The sequence below is a fragment of the Tursiops truncatus genome, chromosome 1, assembly GCF_011762595.2.
Source record: "Tursiops truncatus isolate mTurTru1 chromosome 1, mTurTru1.mat.Y, whole genome shotgun sequence".
NCBI lineage: Eukaryota > Metazoa > Chordata > Mammalia > Artiodactyla > Delphinidae > Tursiops > Tursiops truncatus.
The window spans coordinates 76042714-76069647 of NC_047034.1; the positions used below are offsets into that span (position 1 = coordinate 76042714).

General features: G+C 48.2%; 1 protein-coding gene and 1 long non-coding RNA gene across 10 annotated transcripts in view; one reads left to right on the forward strand and one right to left on the reverse strand.

Moving 5' to 3' along the window:
* The window catches only part of LOC117309655 (uncharacterized), a 72731-nt gene that overhangs the window by 28445 nt on the left and 17352 nt on the right, over positions 1 to 26934 (forward strand). The window contains exons 5-6 of one of the 5 annotated variants that reach the window (XR_012333347.1): positions 1412 to 1469; positions 1935 to 3391. The exons of 1 other annotated variant lie outside the window; for it this stretch is intronic. This is a non-coding gene — a long non-coding RNA (uncharacterized lncRNA). 3 more of the 5 variants (XR_012333348.1, XR_012333349.1, XR_012333342.1) reach the window with 3 other exon arrangements.
* Positions 11387 to 26679, reverse strand: PLEKHO1 (pleckstrin homology domain containing O1). 5 transcript variants are annotated; one of them, XR_012333340.1, is made up of 7 exons: positions 26523 to 26679; positions 25692 to 25838; positions 20973 to 21155; positions 20179 to 20283; positions 19695 to 19796; positions 16731 to 17756; positions 13168 to 15003 (listed from the first exon to the last, which is right to left on the reverse strand). XR_012333340.1 is itself a non-coding variant. In XM_033860222.2 (6 exons), exons 1-6 carry the CDS (start codon positions 26550 to 26552, stop codon positions 17052 to 17054), a joined length of 1230 nt encoding a protein of 409 aa, XP_033716113.1. In that variant the 5' UTR covers positions 26553 to 26679; the 3' UTR covers positions 11387 to 17051. The 5 variants fall into 5 exon arrangements, 4 of the variants coding, with proteins under 4 accessions (XP_033716113.1, XP_033716111.1, XP_033716116.1 ...); XM_033860222.2 differs by having other exon boundaries at positions 11387 to 17756; positions 21015 to 21155; XM_033860220.2 differs by having other exon boundaries at positions 11387 to 17756.

Below are 26934 nucleotides of genomic sequence, written 5' to 3' on the forward strand. Positions count from 1 at the left end.
GCCTAAGCCTTAGGGTGAATGTAGTTATGAGGGTGGAGGTGGGAGAGTAGTGAGTGTTTATGCAGACCTTTGAGTCTATGTGACTTAAGAACTGGGCATGTCTAACAGGGATGGATTGAAGCTGGCATAGACAGTTCTTCACCAATTAAAGATCTTTCAGGGGAGGAGGCTGCCACAGCTGTGAACACTGACCATATTCCCCTCCAGTAGAAATGCCCTCTTGTCCACCCATGGCTGTCAGTCACTGTATTGTATCCTAAATCTACCTGCTGTCACAGTTGTTTATCTGGGCCCCCTAGCCATCGTGAGAAACAGGAAGTATTTGTAAAAGAGAGTAGGTCTGATAGCTTGGGAGGAATGAGAAATGGGCCATTTTGTAAGGCTACCGCCCACTTGTTCTTCCCTTTGGTTTAAGCACACTTTGTCCTCTCCCACTGATGTTGGAAGAGTTAGTTTCAGATGCAACCATTTACCAGTTGCATGATCTTGGGAAAGTATCAATATCTCCAAACTTCAGTTCTCCCATCAGCAAAATGGGTATAATAATTCCTGGTTGGCACAGTGTTGGTAAGATTTAATAAGCCAATGGATGTGAAAGGGCCTGTGTTTCATTTTACTTTCTTCCAAGACCTTGCCAGAATGGAGTTTGTAAAGCAATATGTAATCCAACCCAAGACAGTGAAGCATATTCTATTCTTTCCTGGGATGTGCCTCCCAGTGTAAGCCTCCCATACCCTCGGCTTTTATGCTTTATTGAAGCTATTCCTGAAAGTTCATCACCTTTAGGAAAATATTACCAGATTTCTTTACATTTCTATAGCACTTTATGGCTGGCAAAGAGACCTGAGCAACAATGATCTAATTTGAGCCTCCCATCAAACCATCTGGGGTAAATAGGGCATGTTTTATTCCCATGTAAAAGATGGCGTAACTGAGGCTCAGAGAAATTGTTATAAAGAAACTGAGACTCACAGAAGACACATTGATAGAGAGCAGGAAGAGGTCCCTCTAGACTACGACAGGACTGATGAGGTGAGAGGTAGCTTCCCTGCTCTCAATCTGCTTAGGCTTGGAATTCTTGAGTCTGTTTCCCCAATCACATTTTACATCCTAGTAAAATACATGTCACTGTAAATATTTGTTTATTTATTTGGCTGCGCTGGGATCTTAGTTGCGGCATGCAGGCTCTTAGTTGCAGCATGTGGGATCTGGTTCTCCCACCAGAGATCGAACCCAGGCCCCCTGCATTGGGAGTGTGAAGTCTTAACCACTGGACCACCAGGGAAGTCCCCATGTCACTTTATTTATTTATTTATTTAAAAAGATTTTTTTGATGTGGACCATTGTTAAAGTCTTTATTGAATTTGTTACAGTACTGCTTCTGTTTTATGTTTTGGTTTTTTGGCCACAGGCATGTGGGATCTCAGCTCCCCAACCAGGGATCGAACCAGCACCCCCTACATTGGAAGGTGAAGTATTAACCACTGGACCGCCAGGGAAGTCCCCCCATGTCACTTTAAAAATAATTTCTAATTGGAAAAAAAATGTTGTATTAGTAAGACATTTCACAGTTTGCAAAATACCTTAAAATCCACGTATGCATTTGATTCTTACAATAACCCTATGAAGTAAGTAGAGCAAATGTGAGTAATTCCATTTTGCAGATGCGGAAATAGATTTAGGAATTGAGACCTGCCCAAGGTCAAACAATCAATAAGGAGAAGAGCCAGAATGGGAACCTGGCCTTCTGGCCACAATTTCAATGCCTTTAAAAAAAAAAATTATTTATTTAATTTATTTTTATTCTTGGCTGCATTGGGTCTTCGTTGTGGCATGTGGGCTTTCTCTAGTTGCGGCGAGCAGGGACTACTCCTTTTTTGTTTTTGTTTTTGCGGTACGCGGGCCTCTCACTGTTGTGGCCTTTCCCGTTGCAGAGCACAGGCTCCGGACGCGCAGGCTCAGCAGCCATGGCTCACGGGCCCAGCCACTCCGCGGCATGTGGGATCTTCCCGGACCGGGGCACAAACCCGTGTCCCCTGCATTGGCAGGTGGACTCTCAACCACTGCGCCACCAGGGAAGCCCCAGGGGCTACTCTTTATTGCGGTGTGTGGGCTTCTCATTGCAGTGGCTTCTCTTGTTGCGGAGCACGGGCTCTAGGCACTCGGGCTCAGTACTTTTGGCTCGCGGGCTCTAGAGCGCAGGCTCAGTAGTTGTGGCGCACGGGCTTAGTTGATCCGCGGCATATGGGGTCTTCTCGGACCAGGGCTCGAACCCGTGTCTCCTGCATTAGCAGGCAGATTCTTAACCACCGCACCACCAGGGAAGTCCCTTAAAAAATATTTATTGAGTACCTTTGTGAACTGCTCACCATCTAGTTGGGAGAACGGAAAATAAACAAATGGTTACAATCAAAGACAAAATATACTTTGCAGTTTGGAGACTTGATAAATGGTTTTTAATGACAGCGTGATGACACCTTTTCCTCAAAAGTTAATGATCACTATTGACTTTTGTAAAGAGTGGGAGAAAGAAGCCACACATGCACATACCCATAACGAGCCCCCACACCCTGACATCAGTGAAAATCATCTGAATTTTACATTGCAATAAGTAACTGGCATTTTCTTGGCATGTTAATCTGTAGGGAATTACAGGCTGCAGGGTAGTAGTATATCATCAGAGAATGTCAACTAGATTACAGTATTATGTTACTTTGATGTCACTGCCCAGCATTGTTTTAGTCTTTTCCTTACTAACAGCTACATTTGCTAGATCTTATTTCAGCAACATCATGTAAAAAAAAAAGAGAATTTGTAATAATTTTCTTTATAAACAGCATATTTCTTGTTTGATAATAAAGACTTTGCTTACTTCTGTCCTCTTGCTTTCTTGGGGCCATAATTGGTTGTAGGTCTGCTCATCCTTCTCAGTTCTCCAGGGCAACATGTGACCTGAAGCAGACTCTAAAAGAGGAAAGATAGGTCAGACTTAGAGATTCAAGATTAAACAGAGCAGTGTGTTTAGAGCACTAGACTTAGAATTAAAAAAAAAAAAAAAGAGTAAATCTCCCTTGTATAATGAAGAATTAACTTTACCCAAAGAGAGGCCTGGCCTTTGCCCTCAGCTACTGGGAGGTAATATCTAGGCCCCTAAAATGTCCTACCTGATAGGAGTGTCTTTGTCTGCCTGGGGGGTTTGGCCACTGACCAGTCTAACAATGTGATTTATGATGGTGGCTTTGAAAGATGCTGTATCAGTTCTGACCTCCAGAGGACAGGAGACGACAGGTCAGAGGTGTGGGCAGTGTGTGCTGAGCCTCAATAAAAACTCTGGACACCAGAGACTTGGGTAAGCATCTCTGCTTGGCAACACTTTTTTTTTTTTGCGGTACACGGGCCTCTCACTGTTATGGCCTCTCCCGCTGCGGAGCACAGGCTCCGGACGCGCAGGCTCAGCAGCCATGGCTCACGGGCCCAGGCGCTCCATGGCATGTGGGATCTTCCCGGACCGGGGCACGAACCCGCGACCCCTGCATCGGCAGGCGGACTCTCAACCACTGCGCCACCAGGGAAGCCCTGCTTGGCAACACTCTTGAATGTTGGCACACGGTGTAACCGGGAGGAGGTAATGCTATCCAGGACTCCATGAGAGATGACCCGAAGCTTCATGTTTGGGTCTCACCCACATTTCACCCCATCTGTCTCTTCTTTCAGCTCATCCTGATTTGTATCCTTTTGTACTAATACTTTAATAGTAAGTACGATGCTTTCCTGAGTTCTGTGAGTAGTTCTAGCAAACTCTCAAACTTGACGGAGTAGTGGGACTCCTGCTCTTGGGACTGGTATCTGAAGTGAGGGCAGCCTTGTGGAGGACTGGGCCCATAACCTGTGAAGTTTGGCCTAAACCTGGTAGTTGGTGCTGGACATCACTGCGTTTTCCCAATACCTGATTTTAGATTTAGATTTTGGCACTTTCTAGCTTGGTTACTTCTCTCAGCTTCAATTTTTTTTTTAATCCTTAATTTGGTGTCATCTCTGCCCTACTTTCCTCACAGGGTTAATTCTTAAGATCAAAATAAGTAATGTATGTAAAAGCTATTAATAGCAAACAAGAATATGCTATTTAAAAACTGTAATGGGGGGCTTCCCTGGTGGTGCAGTGGTTGAGAGTCCGCCTGCCGATGCAGGGGACACGGGTTCGTGCCCCGGTCCGGGAAGATCCCACGTGCCGCGGAGCGGCTGGGCCCGTGAGCCATGGCCGCTGAGCCTGCGCGTCCGGAGCCTGTGCTCCGCAATGGGAGAGGCCACAACAGTGAGAGGCCCGCATACCGCAAAACAAAACAAAACAAACAAACAAAAACTGTAGTGGGTCATCAAAATATATTAATATTATTACAATGGAACTAAATGGTTGCGATGAATTTGGCAGATGTGTGCATGGGTTAGGTACCATTTTATTCAGTCATTTATTATGCAAACAATTTTTGCATTTATATTGTGTGCAGAGTGCTAGGGAGATAACAGTGAACAAGTCAAGGCCCTGCCCCTGTGGGGCTTATATTCTACTCAGGGAGAGAGATAATAACACAGTAAATGAGACAAATAATGAGACTGTGCTAATTGTAGTGAAAGAAGCAAATAGAGGGACATGATAGGGAGCAGTTCCATTGGAAGGGGTGCTTTTGAGACAGAGTGGCCAGTAAAGAGCTCTCAGAGGAGCTGACATTTGAAAAAAATTTTAAGGAAGAGAACTAGTGTTTTTTTAGGCAGAAGGACTAGGAAGGGCAAAGGTCTTGAGGTAGGAAAGAGGTTGGTGTGTTTGAAGAACAGAAACGAAGTCTGTGTGGCTGCTTCTGGGCAACATAAAGTGGGAGACGTGCATGGGTCAGATGATGAAGGGGAAGAAGTTTGGATTTTTATTTTGAGAGTGACGAGAAGCTTGGATGGCTTTATGTGTGTGTGTGCGTGTGTGTGTGTGTGTGTGTGTGTGTGTGTGTAAAGTTTTTTTATTTATTTGGCTGTGCTGGGTCTTAGTTGCATCCCATGGGATCTTCATTGCTGCATGCGGGATCTTAGTTGCCGCATGCAGGATCAAGTTCCCTGACTAGGGATCGAACCCACACCCCCTGCGTTGGCAGCTCAGAGTCTTAACCACTGGATCACCAGGGAAGTCCCTTCGATGGTTTTAAGTAGGCAAGTAACGTGAAGTGCTCTAAGGATTCCATCTGCTGAGTGGGGAAGAGGAGAAGCAGGGGGAGCTCTCCAGGGTCCTAAGGGACTTCGAAAAGGGAGGTCTGTGGGACAACCACTGGCTGTTGCTGTGGTTGGTCCTGGGGCTACAGCTGGTAACTTATTGTCTCCCTGCTCCATTATCTACTCTAAATTCCACTCTCCCTCTCTTCTGGAGATCAGTCCACTGTCACCTCTGCTGGTCTTGATGGCTTACTGGGTGGTGTAACCCACACCCTTATTCTTGAGGAGGTCTGAGCCCTGATACCCTCACCCTTCACAGGCTGGGCCGTGCTTGTCATTCATGTCACAGTTAGGCCACAGAGTGCCAAGAGGTGCCCAAATGGATACCTGAGTTCCACACATATTCCTGTCCCATGTAGTAGCAGTTCTACCTCCTTTTGCTGATGAGGCTCAGTATCCCTGAGGCCCCACTCAAAGCTGCAGCCTTGGGGAGTGACATGCATGATATAACTTATATATGTATGTATTATGTATATGTATTTTAAAATATTTATTTATTTATCTGGCTGCGACGGGTCTTAGTTGCGGCATGTGGAATCTTTGGCTGCAGCATCTTTTTTTTTTTTTTTTTTTTTTCAGTTGCGGCATGCGGGATCTAATTCCCTGACCAGGGATCGAACCCGGGCCCCCTGCTTTAGAAGCGTGGAGTCTTAACTACTGGACCACCAGGGAAGTCCCTAATGTATTTTTAAAATGTCACTCTGGCTGTTGTGTGGAACCTGGATGGAAAGGGAGTGAGAGTGGAAGCAGGGAGACGCAGGGGTTCCTGTGGTGGTTCAGGTGAGAGATGGTGGTTGGGGCCAAGGAGGTGGCCATGGAAATACTTCTTCTTGCTAGACTACAAACTCCAGGAAGGCTCGGAGCTGTCTCTTTTGTGTAACTTATATTCCAAGCTTCTAGAACAGTGCCTGGCGCATAGGAGGTCCTCAAAAAATATTAGTTGGATCAATGAGTGAATAGTTACTTTCTGGAGTCAGACTGGAATCAGGTTTAGGATAAATAAAAGTGTAAGCTCTTCTAAAAACAAAAAAAGCTGCAACTTTGTGTGTCTCCCAGTATATGGGCTACAGCAGTATTCCTAGGGGGTGGAGCATATTGTCTCCAGAACAAAGAGGTCCACCAGGGATTGTGTTTCCTTCTTTGTGGATGCAAGATGCAGCAATTTGCCTTTTCTTTAGATGGGTGTCCTAGCTTACCCCTACCACTGGACCCCAAGTGACTTTACTGAAGGGGCAGTTCCCTGAATGTTCCTAGAGTTTATATCTCACCCTCCTGAGTGCTTGTGTCTTACCAAGGCTTTAAGGTGCTAGCCACCTTTTGCTCAGTCTCCTGAAACAGCATAATGTCATTGATGCAATGGATCGATGTGATATTCTGCGGGATGTCGAGATGGTCTAGATCTTTTCTGAATATATCACGACATAGATTTGGAGAGTTACCACAGCCTGGGGAAAAAACTAAATGAATGTTGTTCAGTCCACATGAATGCTGTTTCTGATCCTCTTTCCTGATTGGGATAAAGAGGAATGCATTTGCTAAATCAGTGGCCACATATCATGTACTTGAAGTCATATTTATATGCTCTAGCAATGAGACCACGTCCAGCGTGGTGGCTGCAATCGGGGTGGAGTTGAACTGGCAACAGTCTACAGTCATTCTCCAGGATCTATCTGTTTTCTGCAGGACCCAGACTGGTGAATTAGACAGAGGTATGGTAGCGACCACCATCCCTGCATCCTTAAGATCCTAAAGAGCGGCACTGATTTTTATCTTCCGTCCAAAATGGGGTATTGTTTTTTATTTACCATCTTGTCTGGGGAGCAGAGGAGTGGGGAGAGGTGCACAGTTTTGGAGGTTTCCATTTGTCCTTCTCCACTGTGAAAGCTCTTATCACATAAACCAATAACCCAATGTGGCGGCTTCGCCAACTGCCAAATATAGCAATCCCAGCTACACGTTCAGGGACTGGGGCAACGACCACTAGGTGGGGCCATGGACCCAGTGGACCCCCTTTAAGCTGACTTCAGCCAGGACTCCATTTTGACCTGGCCCATGTCCCATCACTCTAATGGGGGTCCACAATGACATTTTAGGTCTCTGAATATCAGTATCATTTCAGAGCCTGTGTCCTGCCGGATATTCCCCCCCAACCTCCTAGTTTACAGTCACCCAAGTAAAATGGCTGTGAGTCCCTTTGCAAGAAGGACTGGTAGAATTATTACAGTGTATACTTGCTGTGACATTGCAGGCTCCTTTCTCCTGGGGACTTGGACACTTTTTCATTCAATAGATTTCAAGTCTGAAAGCGGTTTCAGGTCTTTGAACTGGACAAGGGATTATGACTTTTTTATAAAGTGTTTATTTTATTTTATTTTTTGTGGTACGCGGGCCTCTCACTGTCGTGGCCTCTCCCGTCGCGGAGCACAGGCTCCGGACGCGCAGGCCCAGTGGCCACGGCTCACAGGCCCAGCTGCTCCGCGGCACGTGGGATCCTCCCAGACCGGGGCACGAACCTGCGTCCCCTGCATCGGCAGGCGGACTCTCAACCACTGCGCCACCAGGGAAGCCCTATAAAGTGTTTTAAAAAATATATATTTAGCTGTGGTAAAAAACATAAAATTTATCATCTTAACCATTTTTAACTGTACAGTTGAGTAGTGTTAAGCATATTCACAATGTTGTGCAACCCAGCTCCAGAAATTTTTCATTTTGCAATATTGAAACTGCATCCATTAAAAAAAAACCCATTTCCCCCTCCCTGCAGCCCCTGGAAACCACCATTCTACTTCCTGTTTATATGACTTTGACTATTTTAGATACTTCATATAAGCGGGAGCATACAGTATTTGTCTTTTTGTGACTGGCTTTCTTAGCAGTCCTCAAGGTTCATCCATGGTGTAGTATAGGACAGGATTTCCTTCCTTTTTTAAGGTTGAATAATATTCCATTGCATGTATATACTACATTTTGTTTATCCATTCATCCTTTGGTGAACACTTGAGTTACTTCCACCTCTGGCCCACTGTTAATAATGCTGCTATGAACATGGATGTGCCAATATCTCTTTAAGATCCTGCTTTCATTCTTTTGGATATATACCAGGAGTGGGATTGCTGGATCATATGGTAATTCTATTTTTATTTTTTTGAGGAACTACCATATTGTTTTCTATAGTGGCTGCACCATTTTACACTCCCACCAACAGTGCACAAGGGTTCCAATTTCTCCACATCAAGGGATCATGATTTTTTCTTATTGGGGCAACAGTGTTCAGCTCCCTGTTCACCTAGTCTTGCATTCTTTTTTTTTTTTTTTTTTTTTTGCGGTACACGGGCCTCTCACTGTTGTGGCCTCCCCCCGCTGCGGAGCACAGGCTCCGGACGCGCAGGCCCAGCGGCCATGGCTCACGGGCCCAGCCGCTCCGCGCACGTGGGATCTTCCCGGACCGGGGCACGAACCCGCGTCCCCTGCATCAGCAGGCGGACCCCCAACCACTGCGCCACCAGGGAAGCCCTCTTGCATTCTTTTTATATATTAAACAATGCCCATCTATTTTGTCCCTAGGGATATCGTGTTCCATTAACCAACTCAGATCTCTGTGGGTTAAGCCCCCTTGCTTGGCCCTTCAATCTTGCTGTTCATTAAGATAATTGTGACCCCCTGGTTCCTACTGTTGCCACTTGGCCTCAACTGATGGAGATGGGGAGGGGGGTTTGATTATCTCCATTGCTATCAATGATCCCAGCTCTGTGATTGCCTCTCCTGCTCTGCAGAGACGAGCCACCACTGAACTCAGTGATGCTGGTGCCCCTCTAGTGGCTGTGGTGAATGGTTTGTCTTCTGAACCTTCCATGAAATATAATCCTTTGGTGGGTCTTCAGGCCTCAAATAATAGATCCATTCCACTATGTCCACTCCCTAAGCTTTTTAATCCTTTCCTCCACCGTCTGATGTGGCAATTCCAGCATTCCAACTTTGCTCAGTGTGGGACATCACTTTTTCCAGGCTTCTAGGAGCACTCTAAGAACACATTGGAAACAACTCTGGTGTCCTTGCTGAAATGTAAACCCTATATCCCAAGAGAGTGCCCCTAAATTAATAAACTCTTTCTTATCCAGTTTTATATTCTGGTACCCTTGATCAAGCACACTCAAAATCTAATCCATGGGGCTTCCCTGGTGGCGCAGTGGTTGAGAGTCCGCCTGCCGATGCAGGGGACACGGGTTCGTGCCCCGGTCTGGGAAGATCCCATATGCCGCAGAGCGGCTGGGCCCATGAGCCATGGCCGTTGAGCCTGCGCATCCGGAGCCTGTGCTCCGCAATGGGAGAGGCCACAGCGGTGAGGGCCCCGCGTACCGCAAAAAAAAAAAAAAAAAAAAAAAATCTAATCCATGGCATTCTCTCCTGCTCCTGCTGTTACATGCTGGGTGTTAGTTCCTTTTCTTCCTTCTGAGGTCCAACATGTTCTCAGCTGAATTGTGCTGTGACTTAGCACCAGTTATCATCCTGGCAGCCAGAAAAGGAGATGGGGTCAGATCCTGACCTCTGCCACCTTCTAGGGAGGGGCCTTTACTGGGGATAGGTGATGCTAGCTCTTAACGGGGAGGGGTGGATCACTTTTGTATGGGAAACCAAAATCTTCAGGGACATCTACCATCCGAGGATACCGGATGTCCCCACTCCATGTGTCAGGGTTCCAGTACAGGTTTTCTCAACTAGGGCCCTGGCCCTGGCACAACAGATCTACCCTGTCCTGAAGGTTCTAGTTTCCTGCCTCAGGTGAAAGTTTGTCTTTGAAGTTCTGCATCTCTACTAGTTTCTGAGTTGGGTCTTCATTCTTTACTGCTCTCTTAACAGCAGGAGAGAAGGACCTCCTTGTAAGCTACCAAAGAAGACTCAGGCTTTCACACTTAATTTCAATTGGTTGGTAATTGCTTTTTCTTGTCTCCCCATAAGATGCCAAAGCAGTTTAGTAACAATCAGCCAATTTTCATGTCCTTGTATGAGTCATTTCCCTATACTTTTCAAATACCTGAATCATTTCACTGGCAGGAGGGTCTCCTCCATCAGATCATTCTCCTGAATTACCACTGGTGAAAGTTTTTCTGGCTGGAGACTGTTCCTGTCTCTCTATTATTTTTCCAATAAATTTTGCTTGCAAACTGAATGGTTCCTTCTTTGGTTCCTTTCTCTTGCAAAAATACCTTATCATTTACAGCTAAGAAAAGCTTACTGGTACTTTCAACATTCTGCCTGGAAATCTCCTTAGCTACCTCCAATAAGCTCATTAGGTACATTTTCTATCTTCCAAAGTACCATAGGTGACAGTTTCATAAATTATTCCACAACTATTTAACACAAGGTAACCCTTTCTCCAGCGTCCAATGGTAATTTCCTCCCCGATCATCCAGCCTCTACTAATAGTCTCTTGGCTGCCCTTCTAGCCTCTGTTTACTGCCTGGTCCCAATGCCAGTGTCCTGTGTTTTGGGTTTTAAGTATTGCAGTTTCCTACTTTAGTGTTTCAGTTTCTACTGCTGAATAACAAACCACTCTCAAACTTAGTGGCTTAAGACAACAATGATTTATTAATTTCTCACAATACTGTGGGCTGACTGGATGGTTGGTCTTTGGTCTTGCATGTTGTGCCGCATTTAGCTTGCGTTTGCCCAGAGGCTCAGATGTTTGGGATGGTTTCGCGCGGTTTCAATGCCTCTTTCCCCACATGGTCTCATATCCCAAAGATGCTCGGCCAGGTTTCTTACTTGCAGCTAAATTTTAAGAGGGCCAGAGAGGACACTGTGAGACCTCTTAGGGCCTAAACTCTGGAACTTATACAATTGCACGTTCTACTGGTCAAAGCAAGTCACAAGGCAAACCCAGATTCAGACAGCACTTGGAGAAATAGCAATGCCTCTTGAGTGGGAGAAGTAAACTCACAATGCAAGAGCATGGATGGAGGTTGATTCATTGAGGGCCATTATTTAAGGATCTACCACACTTAAATTTAAGGTGCCTGTTAAAATGCAATACTATTCAGCCATAAAAAAGGATAAAATTTTGCCATTTGCAGCAACATGGATGGATTTGGAAGGCATTACGCTAAGTGAAATAAGTCAGACAGAGAAAGACAAATACTGTACGATATCACTTATATGTGGAATCTGAAAAAATATAACAAACTAGAGAATATAACAAAATAAGCAGCAGACTCACAGATACAGAGAACAAAGTAGTGGTTACCAGTGGAGGGGGATATAGGAGTGGGGGAGTGGGAGGTACAAACTATTGGGTGTAAGATAGGCTCAAGGATGTTGTATTGTACAACATGGGAAATATAGCCAATATTTTGTTATGACTGTGAATGGAGTATAACCTTTAAAATTGTATTAAAAGAAGTTAATACATCCTAAGAGTTCTCATCACAAGAAAAAAAAAAAAGATGCCTGTTAGACACCCAAGTAAAGATGCCAAATAGGTACTTAGCTGTAAGTGCCTTGATCCCAGAGCCGGGGGTTAGGCCAGGGAAGGAAATTGGGAATCATCAACATACAGACATGATGCTATGTGAATCATCCTGCCCTGCGGGTTCCTGGTTGCTGCGGCAGTGGACTGTGGAGGAGTCAGGGTGCCAGCAGGGTGCAGCGCTCTGAACAAGGCTGGGTAAAGGCTGGGGGAAGAAGGACATTCTGCTCTTGCGGCGGCTCCAAGTCCACTCCCCCACTCGGGTGTAGAGGATTCCACTAGCCCTCTCCTTCCACCTCCCTCCTTGACAGAGCCACAGGCGTTAGGGATGAGGTTAGGACAACTGGTCTGCACACAGAGGATATAGGACAGGCAACCATTCCACTGCCTTGTTTTGCCACCTAAAGAAAGGAACCCAGTAAAACGGGGAACGAGCCACATTGCCCCGCTTAATCTTCTTTCTGTTGCGCTGCATTTGCTGCCAGGTAGGACAAATTTGCAAAAGCAACTACATTCCCATTGTTACCACTTGTGGCCATTTCCTCTCATTCTTCATCTAGAAGACAGTTTAGGCATCATCCTCAAATGTCCGACAACACTTTGTCAACCCAAAACTGATTACCCTTATTTTAGATTTTTCTGTGTTTCTTAGGAGGAAGGGGCTGTTTGCTGTCATGGTTTTACTATATGGAAGAGGAAAAGCAAGAATGAGGTTGAGTCTAGTATTTTTGAAAGAAAGAGGTGATTTCAGAGCTATTCCAAACCAGCAGGAAAGACAGGGGAGATAAATCCAACTTGTCCAAAGGAGAAAGCAAAGAGGAGGAGGGAATAAGTCGGAGGCTGTGATGCAGATCAACAGTTCTATGTTACCTGCTCTTCTCTAAGTTACTCTTCTCCGTATTGTCTTTACGAAAATGAAAACTGCCTATGTCCCTCCTTTTTGTAGCTGCATCAGCCTCTCCCACCTGATAACTTAGGAAGAGCAGGGAATCTGTATTCTCCAATTCTCCCCAACCTTAACGTAGTTCTCTCCATACTCGTTAACTCTCCAAGATCTTATTTTTAAGCTGGTTTTGCTAATTTTTGCATTCTCCTCAAGGCTGCTTTCAAGCCCAGGCTGGGGTTGGGGCCGGAGCCGGGGTGAGGCAAGTACAAGAGTTTCTGGCTCCATCTCCCATTTCCTGAGCTGAGCTGGGCTGTACTAATTGACCTCGAGGGTCTCAGCTGTGCTAAGTTGTATGTTTGTTAGATCTCGTTAGGATTGTAATTAGTGCAGAGAATCTAGGTCAGAGGCAACTGGTTGGATTGATGGTCTCAGGGGGCATGAATAAAGGCCGGGAATAGCAAACAGGTTCCTCGTTCTTGGGTGGGGCAGGGAATGGTGGACACACACAGACAAATAGACACAGGGTCACGTGCAGAGAGGTGCTCAAAAACTGTTAGCGTGTGTGTGTCTTAGGGTGTGTGTGTGTGTGTGTGTGTGTGTGTGTGTGTGTGTGTGTGTGTGTGTGTGTGTGTGTGTGTGTGTGTGTGTGTGTGTGTGTGTGTGTGTGTGTGTGTGTGTGTGTGTGTGTGTGTGTGGTGTGTTCGCTCCCACATTTACTCGGGTTTCTTTTCAACCTCTCCATATATGGTGTGGCTCTAGAGCAGCCTGGGGATTGGCTGCTGTTGTTGGGAGACTCGGAGGTAGGAAGAAAGCAGAAAAAAGAACGAACCCAGCAAGGGGAGGGAGTGTCAAGGGGAGGGGCTGTAGCTGAGCTTTGAGGGTTGCAGAATGGGGCTGGGTGCCCTTGCCTGTAAGGTTTAGAAAGGGGAGAGATTCTTCGGGGCTGCTTTTTGTGTGTAATGAGGTAGAGCTTACTGTTCGCAGAGGGTCTGGGAGACGGCAGGGAAGGAGGCAAAGCTATTTCCCTAGGGTCGGCACGGCATTGGTTTGTGACGGCTGGAGCGGGAGTTAGAAAAACTTGTTTTTTTTTTCCTTTTCTTTTCACCCTAAACAACCTACAGCTATGCTGTGGAAATAGCATGCAAATTAATTCATCAGCTTTCCAGGTCAACACCTCAGATATTCTTCCTAATGGAGGCCAGTCAGGACTGTACCGCACTCTGTTCGCCAAACCTCTACAAGTTAATGGGGGAAGAACAGGAAAAGTTGAGGAAAATGTCATTGAAATAGGAAATGGCATTTAGTTCTTTACCTGTCTCTGCCCCTCGCCCCATGTCAACTCTGTGTGTACTGGATTTCCTCATCTCCCTTGCCTGGGGCCTCCCAAAAGATTCTCCCTTTTCCAGTTCATTTGTGTAAGAAAAGAATATAGCAAAGATGTTGGAAGAGAGGAAAGGAGGAAGAAAAATACACATCCTGAGAAACGTCTATCGGCAACTGTGTAGTAAGCAGGTTGCCCCGCACCCCTACTCAATCCACCCATTTGCCCCAGAACACGTGACTGGGAGGAAGTAAGGGAAATATTTCAGGTAAAGAAACTGGAGTGATGCAGTGAGGGAAGACGGATCTGGGAGGAGGGAAAAGCTAGAGTTCCAGCATCATTATCCTCCAGCCACAGTGCCGGTGCTCATGCTTCCTTAACAGAGATCACGCTAGCAGCCCACCACCAGCGTACGCTCTTAAGCTGTTTTTCTAGCGGGGAGCCTGGCTTTGTGCTAAGCTCTGAAATTCTTGAAGACAGGAGATCAAGCTTTCTCCCTTCTTTCTATCTCTGGCCTTTAGCCCAGTACCTGGTATTCTCTCTCCTTGAAGAAAGGCTTATGGGCACAGTCTGTGGACTGGATCAACTCGTGTACCAGAACACAGTGACAGTAACCCCATCCCCTAAGCCTCATTCTAACTGTACTCCTACCACCTGAGCTACTGTTAATAGCCCACTGAGTCAAACTAATAATAGCAGCAGCTGCCCCAGCAGCTATTTACCAGCTGGCAGGCATTTTCCATACATTGTCTTTACACTTCCACTTTGCAGATGAGAAAACTGACACTTGGAAAGCCTGTGCCTTGCCCAGGGTCTCATAACTAAAAAGTCAGAATTTGAACCCAGATCTGTCTGGTTCCAAAGCTGGCCTCATCTTACCACCTTGTGGCCTGGTTTTGGTGCCTTAAGACTGCAGGAGCCCAGCGCCCAACCCTTAGTCTCCCGGGGTCCCTGATCTTTCTTTTCTGCTTCCCCTCACCTTTCTCCTCTCCGGTGTCTCCCTCCATCCTCTAGCTCCCCTGGGAGCCACAGATAATTGGCATGTTGGGATATACATGTCATTCTTGCTTTTGTCTTTTTCTTCATTATGTGGGAGCGACAAGGAAAAGAAAGAGAGAAAAAGGAAAATGCTGGTAAAATAAATTAATACAAAAATGCAGACTTACATATAGAAAGTAAATATTTTAACCTAGGCTTTCAATATTTGTGACAACGGGTAGCTCTGCTGACCCTGCTTAGAGTTTATGTGAGCAAAACTTGTTTGGAGGATAGGAAGTCTGGAGACCCAGGCTCCCTCCCCTCCTACCCCAGGAGACTCTGGGAATGACATGTAGGTGGCACTCTGGTGTACTCTCCTCACTCAAGGATACATGTGATTTAGTTATCTACAGGATAAATCTAGGGGAAATCTTCATGACTGTGACTGGTGGGGACCGAAAGAGCATGAGAATCTCTCTTCCCTACAGATGTTCAACTTGGACGGATTCCCCCATCTTGCTTACGGGGGTTATGGAGTAATGTCAGAGCAGAAGAGTGGCAATTGAGGGTCTGTGTTTTGCCCAAAGGATTTTCCTTGTTTCCCTCCTACCCCACCTTCCTGAATGTCACACGAGGGCAGCATTGTGGCCAGGACGTACGCACAGTTTGTCCCCATTTTCTCCTCTTCTCCCCTCTCACCCTTAGGTGAACTCTAGGTTTTGGCTCTTGGAGGTGAGAGGGGACCTAGGGAAGGGGATCAGGAAGCAAGGGGTCTACAGTTGACCCTTGAACAACGTAAGTTTGAACTGCGCAGATCCACTTACATGCAGATATTTTCCAATAAACCCTACAGTACTACACAGTCTGCAGTTGGTTGAGCCCTCAGGTGCAGAGGAACCATGGATATGGAGGGCTGACTGTTAATTTACAGGTGGATTAACCCTCGCACTTTTCAAGGGTCAACTGTACTTCAAAGTGTTTTTTTTTAACCCTTCATTACTTGATTCACGGGACTGTCCCCTTCTTTCCAAAAATCATTCATATGTCGCCTTCTTCTTCTCTGGACACTATCACTGTTATTAAACCTGATCTTAGAAACTTCAGAGGGAAGAAGCAATCAAAATGAGCTGTGTAGTCTCTACCGCAGACAAGAATGTCGGGGAGTCTGGCAGCTGCAGAGGTGGTCAGGAGGGTGGTGGTGTGAGCATAAAGATGTTTTTCTAAAGCCGGGGCTTGATTAGTGTTGGAAGTAGGGTTCGAGGAAGGAGAGGGAGAGGCTACAGGAAACCCTAGCTTGGCCGAAAGAGGAACCTGGGCATATATTTGGCTTTCCCCTTCATCCTACCCAGCTTGCATCACAAATCAGTTTCCGTTTTAGTTTGGTTCTTCCGTGGGGTTGACTGTCCCCGGTTCCCCTGTGCTAGGCGCCCCTAGCCAAATGACCAAATCCATCCCATCCGTCCAGGGCTGTATCTCTGAATCAGTGTTGGGAAGGGTGTGAGAGAGGAAGGGAAGAAACACCTCATACAAGAAAGCCAGGCAGCGTGATCGCAATCAGAGGCTGCTAGGCGTGAGAAGCCAGTGCCTGGCGGCGGGGCTGGGGGTGTTTTAATCGCACAAACCCTCCTCGGGACTGGGATAAATTTCACTTGTGTGTGCGTGGACAGGTGGCACTGGCTCCCACATCTCTTGAGCTAGGGCTGAGTGGCTGAAATTTCACCCTCAGATTGAAAACTTGGAATGGGACACAAGAGACGGCCCACACCTCCCCCTCTAAACTTAGGAGCCCAGATACATCTTTGGGAGCAGCAGGATATTCCTCACCACACCTCAGAGGGGTGGTGCGTGTAATACGGTCAGACTGTGCCTCCGTCACCCTCTCTCTCTTCATACAGGTGAAAGCTTCTTAATACTGCTGTAGGGGTCACCTCCTCCCCAGATCTGAGGCAATTTAGGTCTCAGAGAGATAGATGGGGGGAAAGGAGTTTGGGAAATAAGGGCTGTAGGAGGGTCGGGCAGCAGCAAGAGCAACGAATTTGATCGTGTTTTTGTTTTCTTTTTTGACTGAGGTAAATAAAAAAGCTGTATCCTGCAACACTTGGAGATAAGAGTCTGTCCACCCCACACGTTCCAGACTCTGTCACCTTCCTCTACATCAGGCTCTTCCGGTACTGGCTATGCTGGCTGGGCTGTCTGAGGTGGGAGTCGGGGGTCTGCAGGTCCATCTGTCTGTACAGGTCCCTCAGCTCCCTGACTTCCTGGAGCACCCTCTTCGCCTGGCTCCAATTTGATGACGCCTCTCCCAGCAGCCGCTCTGTCTCCAGCAGCAGCTGTTCTGACTCAGAATCGGGAGGAGACCGAGGGGGGTCCTTGGCCTTTCGCTTCCCGTCTCCCAGTCCCTGAACCTCTGCCAGCAGCTCCTGAGTCTTCTCCAGTTTCCTTGCTACCAGGTCCTGGATCCGGGACAGCTGCCCCGGGTGGGGTGGGATGGGGGTCGGGGGGTCCTGGGCCTGCAGTTGGAGGGTGCGGGCTGCGGCAGTGTCCCGCTGAGACAGGATCTCCTCCAGGGAGGCACAGCGGCCTTTTTCTGCGGGGCTCAACTTCTTGGGTGCCTGGGGGGTGTAGGTGGCCCCTCTGTCTGGCTTTTCCCAAAGTCGGGGAAGGCCGCTTGCCCGGTCCGAGGAGGGCTGGATGCGGTCTGAGTCTGCTCTCCGCCGGCTGCCTGCCAGCTGGGCCACAGACTTGTCCAGGTCGACTCGAAAGCTCTCAGCACAGGAGGTTGGTTCCTCAGGGGAAGGGTCTTCCTCCTGGATCAGGTCCAAGGTCAGCATGCCATCCGAGGTAGAGGTTGAAGCCTGCAGAGGGAGAAGGAGGGAATGAAGGGGGTAGATTGTCGTTAGTGAGCATTTCAGGACTGACTGCCTGAAAGAGAAGCAAGCTGTGGTCATTTCCCTCCTCAACGTGCCTTCCTGAATGAGAAGACCCCACTCCTGACACAGCCCTCTGACTTTGTTTCCTATTGCTTATTCCTTTGATAGTGACTTAAACTTCTTTCTTTCTTTTATTTTTCTGTGACTTAAAGTAATTTCTCCTGGGGGACTTCCGTGGTGGTCCAGTGGGTAAGATTCCGCGCTCCCAATGCAGGGGGTCTGGGTTCGATCCCTGGTCAGGGAACTAGATCCTGCATGCATGCCGCAACTAAGAGGCAGCATGCCGCAACTAAAGACCCTGCGTGCCGTAACTAAGACGCGGCACAGCCAAACCAAGTTAGCAAATAAATAAATATTTTTTTAAAATACCAATTTATTAAAAAAAATAATTTCTCCTGCTTGTTTCCCGTATTTTCCACTTTACTACGAGCTTCCTGAAGAGTGTCTTTTTCCTCTGTATTGTGGACTCTAAGCATCAGTTGGGTTTGACACATACAGGATGCCTGGCATGGCAGGGTAACTGTCCTTTTCCATCTGTATTCTCTGAGCCACACACCTCAACCCCCTCTGCTATTTGGACCTCAGAACTTCTTGCCTTAAAATAAAACTTGTTCTATTTCCAGAATACTGTAATTAAAAAAAAAGTGATAATGGTATTCAGCACCTTATATGTATTGATACATATGTTGTTTCAATCACTCCTCACAGCAACCGTTCAAGTGGGCATGATTACTGCCCCACTTTACAGTTGGAGGCGGGCAGCTTCAGAGTACACTGCAAAGCTAGGTTCCAATCCAGTTCTGTCTGATTCCAAAGCCCATGTTCTTTCTTTCTTTTTTTTAAAAATTAATTAATTTTATTTTATTTATTTTAGTTTTGGCTGTGTTAGGTCTTTGTTGCTGTGTGCGGGCTTTCTCTAGTTGTGGCGAGCGGGGCCTACTCTTCGTTGTGGTGCACAGGTTTCTACTGTGGTGGCTTCTCTTGTTGGAAGCATGGGCTCTAGGTGCATGGGCTTCAGTAGTTGTGGCATGCGGCTCAGTAGTTGTGGCTCGCGGGCTCTAGAGTGCAGGCTCAGTAGTTGTGGCGCATGGGCTTAGCTGCTCCACGGCATGCGGGATCTTCCCAGACCAGGGCTCGGACCCATGTCTTCTGCATTGGCTGGCGGATTCTTAACCACTGCGCCACCAGGGAGGCCCCCATGCTCTTTCTACTATACCCGAGTGCCTCTTTCCCTAGACACTTAGCGCTCAGACAAATGAAAGAAAATCCTTGTTCCTCTAAGTGCCTGTGATACATAATGCTGTTATCCGTCAGGACAGCTAGCCACCAGACAGTAGCTTATGTTCCCTTGTACTGTATTCATCTCTTCTACTTTTCACTTCCCTTGTGGGTATATCTCATTTTCCCCAAAGGATGATACATTTATTGAGGGCAGGACTTTCAAATTCACAGTAGGTGCTGACTAAATATTTTTGGTTTGGAGGAATCAAGAAAGGGAACAGGGTGGAGGGACTTCCCTAGCCTTTGACCTTGGTACACAAATGCCTCTGGTGGGCTGTCTGAGATACAGTCCTGTCTGAGATGAACTGACGTGGAGTTGGCCCTTCAGCAATTTTTACTTTCTTTCTTTTTTTTTTTTTTTGCGGTACGCGGGCCTCTCACTGTTGTGGCCTCTCCCATTGCGGAGCACAGGCTCCGGACGCGCAGGCTCAGCGGCCATGGCTCACGGGCCCAGCCGCTCCGCGGCATGTGGGATCTTCCTGGACCGGGGCACGAACCCGTGTCCCCTGCATCGGCAGGTGGACTCTCAACCACTGCGCCACCAGGGAAGTCCAATTTTTACTTTCTTATAGTCTTACATACCACAGCCATTAGGTGTCCCCGAGTTGGGGGGCGGCGGGAGTGCTGGATTTTTGCCCTGTCTCGAGTTGGGTGTGCGAGATAGCTGTCCTCCTCAACGGTGACCTGAAGAGATGCACTGTGAGTCATGGGTGCTATTTGGAGACTCTGTCCCAACCCAGCTTCCCCTGAGGCCTGAACATGCCTGGACTGGGAATAATCCCACCTCATGAACAATTTCTGAGCAAATCCAAGGGCAAGGGATGTATTGGACATGAAGGGGCTCCTTAAGCTGGCCCAGGGCTGGCCCATGCATCAGAAAGTGGGGAAAGAGAAGTTGGCAGAAAAGACTTAGAAGTCAGAAGGAGAATAGGGTTTCAAAAGGGAAATAAAGAGCAGAGCTGGTAGGGAGCTAGTAAATGGGGCCCACACCATCCTCTTCCCTCTTCAGTGAGTCATTCTGCTCCCTCTGCCTCAGCGTCCCCTTCCCCACAATAAACCTCCTGACCTCATCCAAGATGCGGTTCTTGGCGCGGGTGATGGCAGAGTTGAGGGCGTTGATCCATGATTCCTTCTCTTCCGGACTCACTGCCAGGAAGATCAAGTTGGGTGCCTGTGAGGAGAAGATTCTTGTTTCAGTCAGGGTTTTACATTTGGCCTCACCTTGACAGTGAAGAAGTAAGAAATTATAATCTCATTCTCTTAGACCCAGCTCTTGGAAGGAGAGAGATTCTACTTCTGGAGTCATCCGTAACTAAAGGAAATCAGCCTCTATTCCTGCAAAATGCCACTGCTTGGAGGCTGTTTTAGAAACGACCAATGAGGAGCTTAGAAGGGTACCAGATATTAATACGGCACTGGAGATAATTAGAGGAGGTTTGGGGAAGGACAGGTACTAAAATAAAGATCTTTAAATGTTTGAAGAAATAGAATTTGACAGGAATGGCTTCCCTGGGTTTCCTCAGACAAGAGAAATTAGATTCAGAATTTCAACCGCCTATCACAGTACAGGGAAAAGTGGCTGTCTCCCAAGAGGGGTGTGTTTGTGTATTTGTGTGTGTGTGTGTGTGTGTGTGTGTTAGAGAGAGAGAGACAGAGACAGAGAGAGGGAGAGAGATATGATCTTTGTGGCTGGACAGTTTAAAGGCTGGCTTGCCTGGAAGGAAGGAAATGGCCATGATATTCTCAGGTTAAATAATAAAAGCTGGCAGGAGAGCAATAATTCAGGGCCTCTGAGCCAAGAGAGCTGAGAGAGAGATCCTGAAGGGGCAGGTGCTCTCCTCTGCTCCCCACACCCCTGACCTGGTCGATGTTCCGGTGGCCCAGGCGGCAGGCGGAGCGTACCGTGTTCCCAGGCTGTTTGGAGTGGGCAAGAGTGAACTTGCTATGATTCTTCTTGCTCCTGCTCTTGGATTTCCGGAGCTCTTCACACTTCTCATAGTCACTCAGGTCAAACACCTCTTGAACATTTTTCTCATCTTTTACCTAGGGGAGGGTTGGAGGTGAGGTGCTGAGGATAAAATTACTTAGTCCCTTCTCCCAAATTGTTAGTTACTGACCAGTCTTGGGAACCAGAAGAAGCCTGAGAGGGGAGGGATGACAGGTTACAGAAAGGCTGTCCTACCCAAGGCCCACAGAGGCCTGACAGTGGGGGGCAGCCCCCCATGTCCTGATTCCTCAGGTGGGTTTCCATTTAAACCCCTTGTCCCCACTCCCCTCAGCCAAGCTACCATTTCCAGAGCCCCAGTAGGTCTCTCTTCACTGTGACTCCCACTTTGTTCTTCAAAGGACATGGTTACAGGACTAACAGTTTAATCCTATCATCCTGAAGTAAGCAAGACCCGGATGGCCCTTGATTGTCCAGAGGGAGGAGGTAAAGGCAGGGTCAATATCAGGGGATGTCTGGAGGGAACGAAGGGCTGCCTCCGCCCTCCCCTGTCCTATGTTTATGCTGTTGCCTTCTTATCCATCCCATTATCCCCTGGCTCCTTCCTTAAATATATACTATTATGAAGAGACTGATCTATCTCCTTCTTTTCAGAAGCTTCAGCACCATAGGAACAGCAGCCCCTGTGTTCAGTTTGTTGAGTTTGTTCAGACAGGGTGAAAAACACACCTGTAGTTCCTACCTCTCCTTCTTCCTTCCAAGGTACCGTGACAACCCAACCTAGCTCCTGTGGGCTTGAGAAGCCACTTAATTATCCACTGCTCTCTAGGCAAAGATGCATTTATACTCTCCCTGGAGGACTACTTGGAAAAAAGCGTTCTGCTACCTGTTTCCATGATTCCAGTTTGAGCCCTTACTGCCAGGAAGTTCTTCCTTGTGTCTAAACTGAGCCCCTCCTGCTTGTAGAATCCATCTTGCACCCGGTTCCACTCTCAGCATTTCTAGCCATCATTTGGCTCTTAACTCTCTTGTTGAATGTCTAATCAGAGACCACAGTTCCGTCTACATCCTCCAACCCCAACCAGCCTTTTATGAGTGCCACAAAGCAAATTCTACTAACATTTCTGCCAAGGTCCGTTTTAAACTTCTCAGGGTTTTTTCTCCTCTCCCCTAAGGTATTCCCATAGCCCTAATCCTCTGAAGCTGTGATTTGGCTTGCAAGAGGAAAGAAGTCTTCATCACTGGCCTGGATGGAGCAGCCTGTGATTAGAAAACCCTTTCACCCTCTGCTACTTGCGCCTGGGACTGGAAGACCCTGTGGAATGAGCTGTTCAGGTTTTCCTGGGATGAGAGATGAAAACCACCAGCACTTGTCTTGTTAAAACTAAACAGTCAAAAGTAGCCTCATATGTTCCTTGGAAGACATCTACCCTCTCTGACTGGAAATATTTCACAAAAGAGTCCCCACATCTCAAGCTCTGAAATAGGAATTGTGTGCCTGGAGGTGACTTCATTAATCCACCTGGTTCTCTTTTCCATCCCCCAGCCGATCTCTGCTCTTGTATCTGCCTATCCTTCTGACTTGGCACTGGACCCAGGGGGCTGACACAGACTCATTGAGGTGAATGGCTGCTCATACACCCACCTTGCTTTGTTTCCACGTGACCCGGCTCCTCCAGGGCTCTCCCCTATCCTGGGCTCCCGGGTTTTGGACTAGGAAGTGACCAGAAGCCTTGAAGGCTGTAGGTGAAAGTGGACAAGATGCTGGCAAGGGGTGTCCCAGAACAATTCCCAGAAACATGGAAGCAGGGATGCTGGGTGATGCATCACTCCTCTTCCCCTCCTTCCTCAGAGCTGAGGCTATCAGCAGAGGCCAGAAATCTTGGAGAGGAAAGTGCTGGGTGTGTATATGTAGCCAGGGGAAAAGAGTTACTTGTTCTGTTTTCCTTAGGGGAGGGGAGGAGAGGGGAACGGAAGGGGAGGGGAACAGAGGGGAAGGGAAGGGAAAGGGAGATATTCTGGCTTGGACACGACTGATAAGGAGCTCTGGGGAGCAGAAGACATTGACAGAGGTTAGCCCCTCATAAGGCAGGGGTAGAAGATGGGGTAAAGCAGTGAAACAAGCATACTCCAGTGCCCAGGGAAGATGGACAACTCCAAGACCCTAGTTCTCCACTGTATTGTTTCTGCCCATCTAATTCCCACAGTCTCATTTATAATTACCACCCACAAAAGTCAACCCTTTCCCCTGATTCTTTCTCCTTAGCCCACAGAAAGGAATTTTTCCCATGCTTGCCAAAAAAAGATGCCTTGAACTCAATTTCCTCTACCATGAGGTCTCCCTAAGGTCTAGTTTCTGTTCCTATACATCAGCTCCATGATCATAAGGTGCCCTTTGACTAAGAATGAAGAAAACGATTATTAACAACAAATACAGAAGGATTTCTTTGGTGGGGGCAGTTGCAAAAAAATACTGGCGCAAATTCTAGGGGAGAGGGTTAGGGATTTCCTGCATTAACATATAAATTACTGGGACTTCCCTGGTGGTCCAGAGGGTAAGACTCCTAGCTTCCCAGTGCAGGCGCTGGGGTTCAATCCCTGGTCAGGGAACTAGATCCCGTGTACATGCTGCAACTAAGAGTCCGCATGCCACAACTAAAGATCCCACAGGACGCAACGAAGATCCTGCGTGCCGCAACCAAGACCCAGTGCAGCCAAAATAAATAAATAAATAAAATTTAAAAAGCCCATGTAAATTACAAACATCATACTATATTAAAAAGAATCTTGACTCTGTTGGCTCTGGAGCTTTTGGGAAGTGGACAGAATAAAGCCTATAGTCCTTGATCAGTTTCACCTTTAACCTAGGCCTTTGTAGCGTGGAAACTGGCCCCAAAGAAGAGTACTACCAATAGGCTTATTCCCTATTTTCCTATGCCTTTCTCAGCAGTGGGCAGTTGGCCCCATGATCGGTCAGATGCTCCTGACTCACAGGATACCAGACATCCTAAGCTGCGGTCATTCCATCCTTTCCCCTGTCTCAGTACCCCTTCCTCCACAAACAAGGGTCAACTACGCTCTTTTGCCCCCTGACTCTGTTCTTTGAACAAATACAAACAAGAAAAAGATGTCTTGTTCCTTCTACCCTTTCCCTGATCACATGTTTTCCCCACTGACGTGTGGGAAGTTCTCCCTGATTGCTACTAGAGTTTCCTGCCATTATGGAGTTCAGGGAAGACAGGAGATACACTTTGACACTTGCCTAAGAAAAAAAAAAGCCAAAAACCACCCCCTGGAAAGCCCACACATTGTGGAAAAACCTTGGGTAGGATTTGGGGTTGGGCAGAGGTGACCCTTAAAAATAAATTCTCCTGTCAAAGTGTTTTCTCACCTCACTCCATCACCAAGTTCTCAGTGTAAACAGCAAGGTTTAAGTACCCTTATGAGGGATCTCTTTGGCCCTGGCACAGCTTAGTTCTTTCTTAGCTGCCTCAGTAGATGCCCTGTTCAGATGAATACTTTCTCTAGGACTGCGCATGTGTCTATTTCAATACCATAAAAGGATTTATTTACCTAAATATAGTCTAGGCAGAAAGCAGAAGAGGTTAGAACTCAGGGAGGACTTCGCAGTTAGCCCTGGGTGAGGGGGCGGGTGGAGGGTCATCCTACTAGGGGAACTCAGGACAGTCTCCTAGGCGATGCTGACACAGTCAAAGAGGTAGGGACTGGAATGACTTCTAACCTACAGAGGGGCAATTTCAGTTTCTCAATATTACTATGTGTCATTTATCCCAAGAATTAGAGATAACAGAGAGAGTAATCTGGATTCAATATGTGGGCTCAGGTTCTGACCCAATGTGGACTGTGGTTTTCATTTTAACTATAGCCCCAAAGACACAGACACACAGGGATTCATAACTCCATTCTCCCTTCTGCTATAACTGGTGGGGGGCAGCTGGGCAGGAAGGAATGGAGAATGAGTTCCCTGCTTCTTTGTTTTTCAGTGGAGTGGGGATGGGGAACAGAGAACATGTTGGTTAGGGACACTGCCTTCAACAGAAACCACTGCCACTTACAAATACTCTACCTGAGGTCATGTGAGACTGACCCTGGGTTGTATGTGTGTTTTCTGTGATTCAGGGCAGCTGCACTACTGATATGACTTGTATATGTCCCTGTGAGAGACAGGAAAGGGGAGGCTAGCTGGGTTGGGATGGGGAGGGCAGGAAGGAGTGGAGAATAAGCTGAACAGTGTTTCAGCAGCAACAGCAAAGAAAAAATAATCCTACGGTCAGCTAGAGGCCAGGATAGGGTGGGGGCCAGCAGGGGACACTTAAAACTTTTGGGACATTCTTGGGAGGGAGTTATCATGGTTGTCAGAAAGGTATTTCCAAAGAAAAATTTTTAAATAAGATGCAAACTCAACTTCTAATTCTAACTCCAGTCTCCTCATTAAAGGGTGACCTTTCTCTGCAGATAAGATGGGGGTAGAGACCAACCAGACCGCTGAACTAGCTTTTGGAACAAAATGAGGAATGAGGTAAGGGGGAGATGAGAAGTAGATAAGACCCCTGCGGAGAGACAAAGTGGGGACTATGAGAAAACAGGGATAGTTAGCGGCAAAGGGCACCTACCTCTTTTTCGGAGATGTAGAGCTGGTCCCCTTTCAGCACCACGTAGCGGTTTTTCCAAATCTCCCTGAAAATCCCTTTCCCGCAGAATTTCCGGACCCAGCCGACCTTCTCAGGCGGTGCAGACTGATGATTTCCATCCTGAGGCCCCTGCCCCCCGAGCCAGATGAGAACCACACGATTAGGTGATTACAGCTTTTTCCTCCTCCCGTTCCGTCCCCAGCGCCCTCCTCAGTCCCCGGTCCCCTCCTTCCCGCGTCCGCCCCGCCGCAGCTGGAGTCTGGGAGACTCGCGTTCGCTCCCCACTTCTTCAAAGCCTTTCACTCCAAGGAACTCGCTTCCCCATCGCTCCCCTCCCCCTTCTCCCAAATAAACAACTGGAACTGCCAGTGGAAGGGGTGAGGGCCGGGCTGGAGCCGAGGGGTGGCCTTCGGGTCTCCGCCGAGCCCCCCGCCCCCTCCCCCAGCCTCCCTCCTCGCCGCGCCGGGATTAACGGCATTTTATTTTATTTCTCATTGTCTTCTCGCCGCTGCAGAGCGCGATGCCGGCGGCCGCCAGCCGCCCGAGGAAGGGGAGGCCGGGGGTCGGGTAGAAACTCAGCCAAGTTAACCCCCAGCCCAAGTAAACAAACAAAAGCCCCCGCCGGTGCCTCGTCGTGGGGCCCAGCGCGCCGAGGCCGAGGCTAAGGGGACCGGCCATCGGGCCACGGGCCGGAAGGAGGGGGCTGGCGCGGGGCGTCCCCGGCCCCCAACCCGGCCGCCCGCGGCCCCGACAGGGCTGGGGTCCTCGGGGCACAAAGTCAGCGGCGGGCACGGGGCGGGCGGGCGCACTCACCCGCTTGGTGGAATTGTTCTTCTTCATCATTCCGGGCGGGCGGGCGGACGCGGGCGCCGAGGGGCGGCCCCGCGTCGGGGGCCGAGGCCGCTTCGAGGGGGCTCCTGCCCAGGGGGAGGGTGCGGAGAGGCCCCCGGCACCGCCGCCGCCGCTCCTCCCTCCCTCCCTCTCCCCTTCTTTGTAGCTCCGGTTACACTAAAGGCCGGCCTCCCTCGCGCTCGCACACACACGCACGCCCGCTCCCCGCCCCTCGGCGCCCTCCATCCCGGCGCCCACGCGGCCCGGGCCCCCGAAAGCTCCCCCGCCGCCCGCCCGCCCGGCCCGGCCCGGCCGCTCCCCCGGCCCGGCGCGCTGTGGGCGGCCCAGCCCGCGCCCCGCAGCTCCATCCACCCGCCCGCTGACGTTGCGAGTT

What these genes read in the sequence shown, in the direction of transcription:
- PLEKHO1 (XM_033860220.2), bottom strand. Translation starts at nt 26,552, where the DNA reads ATGATGAAGAAGAACAATTCCACCAAGCGG. An exon ending in TCTACATCTCCGAAAAAGAG is followed by an intron (nt 21,156 to 25,691) that starts GTAGGTGCCCTT and finishes ACCCTCCCCTAG; the next exon opens with GTAAAAGATGAGAAAAATGT. An exon ending in AGAACCGCATCTTGGATGAG is followed by an intron (nt 19,797 to 20,178) that starts GTCAGGAGGTTT and finishes GCATCTCTTCAG; the next exon opens with GTCACCGTTGAGGAGGACAG.